We start from the raw sequence: 12,768 nt of genomic DNA on the forward strand, positions 1-12,768 counted from the left end.
AGTCAGATAGCAACTATGGGGAGGAACAGTTAACATAACAAAAATAGCATCCTAATAAGATTCAATCTAGTTTTTAATTCAGATGGAATTTGTTTCACAGAATTACTATTTCTTTTGGTAAAAATGAAATCAAGAGATTAAATTGTACAACTTTGTAGTTCAAGACTTGAATACTGCTAGGACTAACATGGGATCTGTCTTTCACTCTCGTTTCTTGTAGAAACATTAAGGTGCTATTCAAACTCAAATCTGTTCTGGAGAAACAAATCTTATTTCTCATACTTTAATATTTTTTTCTGATTTGCCAAAATTGACATCCATGTTGTTTAGGGTTGGTTAGTTTCAGATTTCTGCTACCCTTTGTTGAATAGTCCTTCCTGATCTCATTGCTAACTTGACTAGCTCCAATGTTAAGAATGTTCTTGGTTTCTTCCCTCCCCTTTTATTTCCTTAGTATTGATTATTTTTAAGCACCAAATGAATTGTACTCCATTCTTTCTTTGTATTTCAAGAAACTGAAATTTACAATGCAGTTTTCTGAGATCTTGCCTAGGTACTTTTGCATTCTGCTTAATTTTGCTGTTTTCAGGAGGCATTGGTAACATGTTTTATCCTGTCCCTTAATTTATTATCAGTCTTACTGTAGATCATGAGTTGTATCCACTGGAAATATTTTAAATGGTATTCTACCTGTCATCACATCATGACCTACTCCTTCTACTGATATTGTGGCATTAGCAATCCCATTTCCATCCAAATCCTGTACCAGGCCTTTTATCCCACGATGTATCTGAAACAGAATATTGTAAAAGCAAGGTTTTAGTACCCAATGTACTTTGCAATAACATTCCTGCATTTGAAAATTTTTTTCCCACAGAAGTGTCATGGCTTTAGAATGGATGTACTGCTTCTAAATCTACCCCACCCTCTGCATTAGAAATTGATTCTGGCTCTTTGAATCTTCAGGTTAGCTTTTACTGTAATTCTTTTACATGGCTAAAATGGAACAATGGTTTTAATGTGTTTTTCTTCTTGCATTTTAGCTTTTGGCTCTCTGTGAAGTATATACACAAGAATGCATACAGTACTGTATTGTGCAAAAGTCTTGTGCCTAAGGCTAGTAATTTTATGTATTGCACTGTACTGCTGCAGCGAAAAACCCTGATGTGAGTGATGCTAACCTGATTCTGATATGGGTCTCTATTGTGGGCTGAGAGTGGGAAGCAGGCAGGGAGAGGGAAGCACCAGAGAGACATTCTGTAATGATCAATAAACCAATCTAATGACCTTTCCTGGTGTCTCTACACCCCTTCTGCAGTGCTCCATCATTGCCATTCGCAACATTTATACACACACACACACTCAATTTTTTTTGGCCAATGCAGGCTCAGTTTGATCCCATGTTTGTGTATAGCCAGTCCAGATGGGACGTGTCAAAGATGTTTATCTACAGAACCCAGAAGGGATCCAGCAGATAAAGAAAGGTCTTGGCAACATACCAGAGACTTCCTGAACATCTTGCCAGTTTTTGATAAAAAGACTTTAGACTTCTCAAGTTATGAGACATTATTAAAAGTTTTTAACTAAAAATATTTTGTAATTTAATATCAGAATCCTTTATTATCACCAAGTATGTGGACACATACAGGGAATTTGATGCTGGTTTCCCTGAGCTCTCGCTGTACAGAATCAAAAAGTAAACAAAACAATAGTGCAAATAATCGTGAACTATATACAGTGAGGTATACCTGTGTATGTACAGGTGGACTCGGTTTATAATAGGCTAAAATTCAAGTGTTCATAAGACTGATGGCATACGAAAGGAAACTGTTCTTGTACCTATTTGTCCTGAAAATTTCGAAAGTAATTGAACATTTTTCCCATTTAATCTTTAAGCTGTGAATTTGCATTCACGTAAATGGAGTCCCTGTTCTTCTGCTAAGCATGGTGCCATAAATCAGAGAGGCACTGTATTATGCTACCAAGTTACTTTCAAAAAGGTGGCTAGCAAATCTTAATCTATTTTTCAGCAAGACAGCACAGGTAAGAGGTAATTACAGGCTTGTGAGTTTAATATCATAAATAGGGATTTCATTTTTTAACAAGTTCTGAGGAAAAGGCTTCATCTAGATTTGGAAGGGCAGGAATCAATCTAAGACTACTGGCATGCCTTTCTTGGGGAACAATAACTGATTTGAAAGATCTTTTTTGAAGAGGAACCAAAGTCTATTTGATGTAGTCTTGATGGAGTTCAAAGAACTTGGATCTTTAAATTTCCGTCTCTCATCTTAAATACCTCTAATGTACTGACATTATACCATGGGAAGATGATTCTGATTCTTTATCTCTCATAATGTTATTATGTTCACCACAGCAACAAGTATATCTGCTGTGGGGTGGGGGCAGGGTAAAGTCAGAGAAGGGTAAAGTTAGACAGTGCAGTAGTGATAGGGGACTTGATAGTTAGGGGGACAGACAGGAAATTCTGTGGCTACAAAAAGGACACCAGGATGGTGTGTTCCCTCCTGGGTTCTAGGGTCTAGGATGTCTTGGAGAAGCTGCAGAAGATTCTCAAGGGGGGGGGGGTGAATAGCCAGAGGTCATGGTGCATATTGCCACCAATCACCGGCCGAAAAGGGGAAGAGAAGTTCAGATGGGGCAGAATTTGTTAAGTGTGTCCAGGGGTAGTTGGGGAAACAGTGACCATAACTCCTTAACTTTCAGGATGGATACAGATGAGGAGAGGTATGGTCCTTGTGGAAGAGTCTTAAATTGGAGTAGGGCAAATTATGAGGGACATTAGGCAGGAACTAAGGAAAGATAATTGGGAACACCATTTTTTTTCTGAGAAGTCCACATTAGACATGTGTAGGGTGTTTAAAGATCAATTGCACAGAGTACAAGAAAGGTGTGTTCCTGTTAGAAGGAAGGGCAGGGATGGAAAGATAGAGAACCTTGGATTTCCAGAGAGGTGATGAATTTAGTCAAAAATGGAAAGTATGTAAAGCTTTAGAAGTTAGGATCAAACATTACATGAGGACCAGGATATCAGTGCTGAGTGCCACAATATGTTTGGGCATTTAGAGGTCAAGGAGGAGGAAGTATTGGATGATCTATTGTGAGGTGTTGCGCCTTGATAGGGCAAATGCAAAGGGACTGTTAGGGGCAAGGCTCAGCAAGACTCTTAACAGTGTTGCTGAGCAGAGAGATCTTGGGTTCCAAGTTCATAGCTCCTTGAAAGTTTCTGCACAGGTCAATGGGGTGATTAAGGAGACTTAGGGAATGCTTTTTATTAGTCATTGCATTAAGTTATAAAGTCAATACGTTATGTTGCAACTCTATAAAACTCTGGTTAGTCCATATCTAGAGTATTGTATACACTTTTAGTCACCCCACTATAGGAAAAATGTTTAGACTTTGGAGGGGGTGCAGAAGAGGTTTGCAGGGTGCTGTCTCGTTTAGAGGGTATGTGCTTCATGAGAGGCTGGTCAAACTTGGATAGTTTTCTCTAGAGTGGTCGAGGCTGTGGGAAGATCTGGTAGAGGTTTATAAGACTTTGAGAGGCATAGATATAGAGTTGAGAGGGAGTATCTTTTTCCCAGAGTAGAAATGTCTAATACCAGAGGGCATGCATTGAAGGTGAGAGGGTGGAGATTCAAAGGGGATGTGAGGAGTAAGTTTTTTCACTCAGTCGTGGATGCCTAGAATGCACTGCCAGCTATGGTGGTAGAGGCAAATAATTTAGAGGCTTTTATGAGATGTTTAGATAGTCACGTGAATGTGATGAAGATGAGGGATATGGACATGGTGTTGGTAGGAGGGATTAGTTTTGGGCTTCTAACTGGTTTGGCACAACATTGTGGGCTGAAAGGACTGTTCCTTTGCTGTAGTGTTCTATGTTCTAACTTCTATCAGATTTCTGTTTACTGCTCTAGTTTTATCTGACTTCTCCTCTAGCCCAGGCAACATCCTGGTAAACCTACACCCTCACCTTAATCACCACATCCTATAATAGGATGACCAGAACTGCATGCAATACTCATAAGTGGAGTCAAAAGGTTTTTAATTATAACTGCAATATGACTTCCTTATTCTTGCACTCAGTGTTCCAAGGAATGAAGGCAAACAAACCATCTTTACCACCCTGTCTACTTCCATGGTCACTTTCAGTGAGCTTTTGACTTAGACCCCAGAACACTCTACATCAATATTGCTAAGGGTTCTGCAATTAACTATTCTTTCCCCTTAACTTTAACTTCCTAAAGAATACCTCACACTTGCTCAGAGTAAGTCTCACCTGCCATTTCTCTGCCCATACATGTAACTTGACTATATTCTGCAGTTTTCTTTGACAGACACCTCCTGTCTTCAACTGCACCAACTTGTCTCACACATCTCCTTTAAACTTTCCCTTTTCATCTGAGCCTTTGCCCTCTAATGTTTGACCTTTTTGCTCGGGGGGGGGTACTTATCTACCCTATCTATGCCTTTCATAATTTTTATATACTTCTGTTAGGTCATTTCTCAGCTTCCAAAGCTTCAGCAAAAATAAGTTGTCCAACCTCTCCTTATAGCTAATACATTCCAATCCAGGCAAAAGCCTGGCAGAGATACAAAACTCCAGATGCTGGAATCTGGAGGAAAGGAATTTAGGTCAAGACCCTATATCAGGATCTGAAATATCAATTATGTTTTAACCTCCACAGATTTTGCCTGATAATACTGAGTTCTATGGGTTTTTTTTGCTCAGCACCCTGGTGAACCTCTTCTGCATTCACTCCAAGGTCTCCACATCTTTCCTATGGTGTGATGACCAGACCCATCCAGCCAAGGTTTTTTTTTTATACAACTTCACACAAATTCTGAACTTTTATACTCAATGCCCCAACTAATGCAAGAAGTATTGTAGGAAAGACAGATGAGCACAGGGCATGGATCAACACATGAAATTATGATATTGTAGCTATTAGTGAGACTTAGCTGCAGGAGGGGCAGGACTGGCAGCTTAATATTTCAGAGTTCCGTTGTTTTAGATGCAATAGTGTGGGAGAGATTACTAGCCAGGGAAAATGTCTTGGCAGTGTTTGGACTGGAGGCTCATCTAGTGAAGCTTTATGAGTCGAACTGAGGAATAAGAAAATCATGACCATATTAATGGGACTATATTGCAGACCACTTAATAGTCCGCGGGATTTAGGGGAACAAATTTGTAGAGAGACCACAGACTGCTGCAAGAAATAGGTTGTTATAGTAAGTCATTTTAACTTTCCACATGTTGACTGGGACTCCCCATACTGTAAAAGGACTAGATGGAATGGTTTGTCAAATGTGTTCAGGGAAGTTTCCTTAATCAATAGAAGTCCCAACGAGAGAGGGTGTGATACTTGGTCTCCTGTTAGGGAATGACACTGAGCAGGTGTCAGAAGATTGTGTAGAGGAACACTTTGAAACTAATGGTGTTATGATCACTCAATGCAAAGTAAATATGTTGCAATTTAAATTGGAAGAAACCCAATTTTGATGGTATTAGAAAGGATTTGACAAGTGTGGATTGGGACACTATGTTTTCTGGCAAAGGTGTACTTTGTAAGCAGGAGGCCTTCAAAAGAGTACAAAGCTTGTATGTTGCCTGTCAGAATAAATATTGGAAGGTATTCTAAAGGACTGGATATATGAGTACTTGGATAGACGGGGATTGAGTAGGAGTAGTCAGCATAGCTTTGTGCGTGGTGGTCATGTCTAACCAATCTTACAGAGAAAGTTGATGAAGGCAAGGCAGTGGATGTTGTCCACATGGAATTTAGTAAGGCATTTGACACGATCCGGCATGGGAGGAAGAAGGTTCAGTTACTTGGCATTCAAGATGAGGTAGTAAATTGGATTAAACATTGACTTTGTGGGAGAAGCCAGAGAGTGGTAGCCTGTGACTGGAGGCCTGTAACTGGAGGAGTGCTGCAGGGACTGGTGCTGGGTCCACTGTTGTTTGTCATCTATAGCAACAATCTGGATGATGATGCGGTTAACTGGATCAGCAAATCTGTGGATGACACCAAGGCTGATGGTGTAGTGGACAGTGAAGAAGGCTATCATGGCTTTTAGAGGGATCTGGACCAGCTGAAAAATGGCAGATGGAATTTAATGCAGACAAGTGTGAGGTGTTGCACTTCAGTAGGACCAACCAGCATAGGTCTTACACAGTGAGTGCAGGGCACTGAGGAGTGCAATGGAGCAAAGGCTTTGGTAATGCAGGTCCATAATTCTTTGAAAATTGAGTTACAGGTAGACAGTGTGAAAAAAACCTTTGGCACATTGGTCTTCATAAATCAAGTATAGAGTACAGGAGATGGGATGTTATGTTGAATTTGTATCAGACATTGGTGAGGCCTAATTTGAAGTTTTGGTCACCTATGTACAGGAAAGATGTAAATAAGGTTGAAAGAGTACAGAGAAAATTTAAAGGATTGTTGCTGGACTGGAGGACCATGAGTTATAAGGGAGGATTGAGTAGGTTAGGACTTTATTCCTTGGAATGTAGAAGATTGAGGGGAGATTTGATAGAGATATACAAAATTATGAGGGGTATAGATAGGGTAAATGCAAGCAGGCTTTTTCCACTGAGATATTGGACTACAACTATCGGTTATGGGTTAAGGGTGAAAAGTTTAAGGAGGAATGTGAGGGTAAACATCTTCACTTAGAGGGTCATGAGAGTTTGGAATGAGCTCCCAATACAAGTGGTGTATGCGAGCTTGATTTCAATGTTTAAGAGTTTGGATGGCAGAGATGGAGAGCTGTGGTCTGGGTGCAGGTCAATCGGACCGGGCAATTTAAATGGTTTGGCACAGACTAGATGGGCCAAAGGGCCTGTTTCTCTGCTGTACTTTTCTATGACTCCAATGAAGGCAAGCAACACACATCAAATTTGCTGGTGAACGCAGCAGGCCAGGCAGCATCTCTAGGAAGAGGTACAGTCGACGTTTCGGGCCGAGACCCTTCGTCAGGACAAGCATACCATTTGCTTTCCTACCCAATCACTTTTAAGGAGAGTAGTTTTAAGCCATGGAATAATGTTGATGAGGTGATATGATGAGAGAACACGGGCAGATGGAACATAATCCTGAAATGTGAGAGGAGGTTCAATATAAGAAGATTAACAAGGCTCAAATCATGCAAATGAATGCTGTAATGCAATATTAAGGACAAAGAGACACGGTGTACAAGTGGAATTCAGCTAAGAAATTGAATGATAATTTGATTCGGCCAGTCAGCATGTCTTGGACTTGTGAAAACTATCTTACAGGAAATGGTTCAATGTTGCATTTAACGTTAGTAGTTTTCCATTACCTGTTCCATAAAGTGGAGCAGTGCCTCCTGGTTGTTCTCCCATTCCTTTGACAGCTCAGACTCATGAGGGAATTTATCACAGCCAACATAAATGGAGAGTTGGAAGCAGTTGGTGTGCAGATAGCAGAAATCATTCATAGCTGTGGAAAAGACGACTTTTCAGGACTGGAGCTCTCACCATCAGAATGCGTTCAAAGACATTACACACAGCAGAGCTTAATCATTTTTAGGCATTTATAGCACCACATGGCGCAAAGTTCTGTTAGGAGCATTGTAACAGCACCCAAAACAAAGCTTTTGCTGAATCGGAATTTATCAATTGCATATTAATACATTTTAACATTTAAACTATTAACTTTGCTGTAGAACTATTGATGATCTAAATAGCCTATCACAAATTTTGCAAAATGTTCTCCCAGAGACAGATGGCCTCTGGAATTTCCAGATTTTACTGAGTTTTATTCAGTTTTATACAGTGGGGCTATGTCCACTCAGGTTTGAGACTACCAGATTTATTTCTTGTAACCACCAGAGGGTGAACACACCATTATCCCTCCTTCTCAAGGAAATGAAACACAGGTTTTCGAGGTATAAGGCTAGTGTTCTTGGAAAGCCAGTTGTCAAGTCTTTCCATTGTTCAAAGCTAGCATTGAAACAACTCTTACGTCAGAGCTTTGTGGAAGGTAGTTGCAACCTCTTGACTTCTGCATATCGATTACATGCAGCTCTGAAATACTGACTGTAGGTTGTCATTAATATCTGTTAAAGGGTAGGACAAAAACAGTTCTGATTCTTTCCAAGTGTAAAATTATAGGGTGATTCATCAACAAGCAGCTGGACACTGAAGATGGACGTGTTAGGTGCAATATGAAAAGACAGAAATAACTATCATTATACAACCTACATCTACAGTTTTTAGAACATAATTTAGAAATTGGGTTTAATAAAAGGATTTTGGGATTACATGGGTAAATTTAATTTTCTATATTAGTTTAACTAGAAAATTTCGAAGTATTTATCTTTCTGTATCAATCTAATCAATGTGGGATACTCTAGCATTGATGAAGTTTCCTGATCACTAGACACCCTGAAATGTCCCTTTCCACATATGTCTTATATTTCCTCTTAATGTGTTTGTCATTCTATAATGCTCTGCATTTTTGACCAAAGTTGCTAACTCCAAGCATGTTAAAATACCCAGCACAATGCATTGAAAGTTGTGAGCTGCTGCAGCATTTGGCCTTTAACAATAAATTATACTTTAAAAGCTTGGTAAATGAGTGTTTTGCTCTATCAGTTTAAAAATGAAAAATTTTCCGCTGTGAAACAGGAAGAGAGAGCCTCTGGTATGTCAAATTACTGGGTGAATGAGTAGTTTTTGGGGTACTGCAAGTCTGTGTCTTTATTAATGCTTGCTGCTCCCTTGAGTGCTCGGTGGAGGGCACTGATACGTTTTTGCTGGTGGGGGGGCAGGAGTCACCTTGTGCATGGGCTGAGGAGGCTTTGGGGTTCTAACATTTAACTGTCATTCATTCTTTGGGGCACTCCTGTTTTTGTGGATGTTTGCGAAGAAAAAGAATTTCAGGATGTATATTGTAAGCATTTCTCCGACATTAAATGTTCCTATTGAAATCTAAAAAGTGAATCTCCCCTGTCTTTATTCATAGTGATTATTTAACCTATGTTGGACTAGATACAAAATTTCTCCCTTCATTTACTAAGGAAAAGTCTTAGCTGTCCTTGGAGTGACTTGTTGCAAGAGTGTTTAATTTCCAGAACTGAAACTTTTTTCTGGTACCCCGATTTTCCTGTAGGGTATAATTATACTTACTGCCAACAGATGGACGCCATGCCCCACCATTGATGATTCCAAAACCTTTAGTAAAGTCATCGGTGTGGCATTTGCCTTGATATGTTTCAACCATCCCAAGACTTGCAGAAGCATAAGAGGTAGCCAGCCAATGGAATACTAGGTCATCAGGTGTATCCATGTATTTGAGATTTTCACTTTCCTCATAATAGTCTAACATCTGTGATCTTCGCAACATCTCTTCTCTTCGCAACATCTCTTCTCTTTCCTCTTCAGGTATTGCCATGTTGAATGGAAATGTCACCACCTGCTCGCCTCCGAGGATGTTGGCTCCAAGTACGAAAGGGTTTTTTTCTAACCATGCTATAATAGCACGTGTTTCCACAGCAACCTGAGTAAAATGCAAAAAAAAAAGCTTATCTTATACTATGGAAATGAAAAGTACTCCGGTCAAAGTTAACCATGGATATTGCATCCTAGCTGTCTGGATACGCAAGCCTGGGCAATACAGTACGGAGAGCAATTTGTTGCCTATGTAGCAAGCTCCCCCTCTCCACTCATCTGATGAACCCAAAGGAACAGTAGAGACTGATACAGTTTGGTACACAGCATCACAGGAGTTGCGAGTCAACATTAAACTCAATGTAGGACTACCTTAGGGACTTCAGCTCTGGATTTTTCCCTTGGGATTTACTCCCGAAGCCTTCTCCATGAGTAGGTATAGTCACAAGGCAGCGGGGGTTTGAGATCAGAGTTTTCCTTCTAGAAGAGCTGCCTACTGCAGCTGATCAGCTTCATCTGGGTCCTTAAGGTTGTTATAGCTGGGGGTGGTAATGGGGACAAGCTCCCACTACCTACTAAGTGCTCCCAATTGCGTCCACCTCAAATGACCTCTGACAACCAAATCCAGTTCCTGGGCTTCACGTGTGGCTTAGCTACTGTGAAAGGACTAGATGGGATAAAATTTGTCAGCTGTGTTCAGGAAAGTTTCTTTAATCAGTACATAGAAATCCCAATGAGGGAGTGTGATCTCCTATTAGGAAATAAGTCAGGGCAGATGACAGATGTTGGTGTAGGGAAACACTTTCTATCTAGTGAGCATAATGCCATTAGTTTCAAGTAAATATGCAAAAAGTATAGGTCTGGTCTGTGGGTTGAGATTCTAAATTGGAAAAAGGGCAATTTTGATGGTATTAGAAGGGATCCTGCAAGTGTGGATTGGTTCAGGCTGTTTTCTGGCAACAGTGTACTTGATAAGTTGGAGGCCTTAAAGTGAAATTTTGAAAGTACAAAGCTTGCATATGCCTGTCAGAATAAAGGGCAAGGATGACAGGTTTATAAAACCTTGGTCTTTTGAGAGATATTGAGACCCTGGTTAAGGAAAAAAAAAGGTGGTGTATAGCAGGTATAGGCAGATGGGATGAAATGAGATACTTGAGTATAAGAAATGCAAGAGAACACTTAAGAGAGAAATCAGGAGGGCCGAAAGGCACGAGTTTGATCTAGCAGACAAGGTGAAGGAGGAGTTTAAAGGCTTCTACTGATATGTTAAGAGCAGGAGGATTGCAAGAGACAAAATTGGTCATTTGGGAGATCAGAATGGTAATCCATGTGAGAAACCAAAGGAGATGGGGAGATCTTAAATGGAATTTTTTTGAATCGGGAGACTGACACAGTCATAGAAGTGAGTCAAAACAGCAGTGAGGTCATGGATCCTATACAGGTTACAGAGGAGGAGGTGTTTGCTGCCCTGAGGCAAATCAGGGTGGACAAAATCTCCAGGGCTTGACAAGGTGTTCCATTGGACTCTGAGGGAGGCAAGTGCAGAAATTGTTGGGGCCGTTGTAGAGATATTTAAATAACATTAGCAATAGGTGAGGGACCAGAGGATAGCTAATGTCGTTCCACTGTTTAAGAAAGGCTCTAAAAGTAAACCAGGAAATTAAAGGCCAGTGAGCCTGATTTCAGTTGTGGGAAAGTTATTGGAAGGTATTCTAAGGGAGCAGACATATAACTAGTTGGATAGACAGGGACTGATTAGAGACAGCCAGCACAGCTTTGTGCATGGTAGGTCATGTCTAACCAATCTTAAAAGGAGTTTTTGAAGAAGTTACCAGGAAAGTTGAAGGCAAAGCAGGGGATGTTGTCTGCATGGATTTCAGTAAGGCATCTGAGATGGTCCCACATGGGGGGAGGGGAGGGTTGGTTAAGAAGAGTTTAATGGGTTGGCATTCAAGATGATTTAGTAAATTGGACTAGATATTGGCTTTGTGGGAGAAGCCAGAGAGTGGTAGTAGATGGTTGCCTCTTTGACTGGAGGTCTGTGACTAGTGGTGTGCCGCAGGGATCGGTGCTGAGTCTGTTGTTGTTTGTCATCTACGTCAACGATCTGGATGATAATGTGGTTAACTGGATCAGCGAATTTGCAGATGACACCAAGATTGGGAGTGCAGTGGACAGAGACGAAGGCTATAAAAGCTTGTAGAAGGACCTGGACCATTGGCAAAATAGGCTGAAAAATGGCAGTTGGAATTTAATGCAGACATGGGTGAGGTGTTGCACTTTGGGAGGACCAGCCAGGGTAGGTCTTATCCAGTAAGTGGTTGGGCACTGAGACATGCAATAAAACAATGGGATCTGGGAATACAGGTCTATAATTCATTCAAAGTGGTGTCACGGGTTGATAGGGTTGTAAAGAAAACTTTTAACAAATGTTATGTTGAAGTTGTATAAGACTGGGTGAGGCCTAATTTAGAATATTTTGTGCAGTTTGGTCATCTGCCTACGAGAAAGATGTAAATAAGATTGAAAGAGTAGAGAGAAAATTTACAAGGATGATGTCAGGATTGGAGAACCTGAGTTATAAGGAAAGATTGAATAGGTTAGAACTTTGTTCTCTAGATTTGATAGAGTTGTACAAAATTATGTGGATTTTAGATAGGGTAAATGCAAGCAGGCATTTTCCACTGAGGTTGGGTGAGACTACACCTAGAGGTCATGGGTTAAGAGTGGAAGGTGAAATGTTTAAGGGGAACATGAGGAGAAACGTCTTCCCTCAGAGAATCGTACGAATGTGGAACAAGCTGCCCGAGTAAATGGTGGATGTAATTTTGATTTGAACATTTAAGAAATGTTTGGATAGGTACAAGAATGGGAGGGATATGGAAGGCTATATAGGCTGGGTGCAGGTCGATGGGACTAGGCAGTTTAAATGGTTTGGTATGGACTAGATGGGTGGAAGGGCCTATTTCTGTGCTGCACCTTTCCATGACTCTATCCCTTCACTTTCATACTGATTACACTGACTGGGCTATCTGTCTCTACTCTTGTCCAAAGCAGTTCACTACTCCTCAAGCTGTTCCTGGCTCTTGTTTACTATCCCAGAGTTCAAAGTAAACTTATTATCAAAGTTATATATATATATATAGCTAAAAACTGAAACACTCCTAAACACAGTCAGGCTGCTGCTGCTTTCATAGGCTGAATCTGATCTCTCCAAACCCAATAGAAATGAAACAGGAATCAAAAACTGAAGGTAACAAACAATTCCCACTCAGACAGGAAATAGCAGAAAACTTCAACATTGAATTTAATGATTTGATAAAACTGAATCA

The 12,768-nt window shown here is 40.5% G+C and overlaps 1 protein-coding gene across 2 annotated transcripts in view; it reads right to left on the reverse strand.

The window, feature by feature from the left end:
• Window positions 1-12,768, reverse strand: part of LOC140201763 (inactive carboxypeptidase-like protein X2) — a 124,446-nt gene that overhangs the window by 1,984 nt on the left and 109,694 nt on the right. For both annotated transcript variants that reach the window (XM_072266392.1, XM_072266391.1), the window contains 3 exons: window positions 9,176-9,545; window positions 7,345-7,484; window positions 691-790 (listed from right to left, as the gene is read on the reverse strand). In XM_072266392.1, coding sequence (XP_072122493.1) covers window positions 691-790; window positions 7,345-7,484; window positions 9,176-9,545 — 610 coding nt within the window. The remainder of the gene's footprint in view (window positions 1-690; window positions 791-7,344; window positions 7,485-9,175; window positions 9,546-12,768) is intronic.

The sequence above is a fragment of the Mobula birostris genome, chromosome 8, assembly GCF_030028105.1.
Source record: "Mobula birostris isolate sMobBir1 chromosome 8, sMobBir1.hap1, whole genome shotgun sequence".
Taxonomy (NCBI): domain Eukaryota; kingdom Metazoa; phylum Chordata; class Chondrichthyes; order Myliobatiformes; family Myliobatidae; genus Mobula; species Mobula birostris.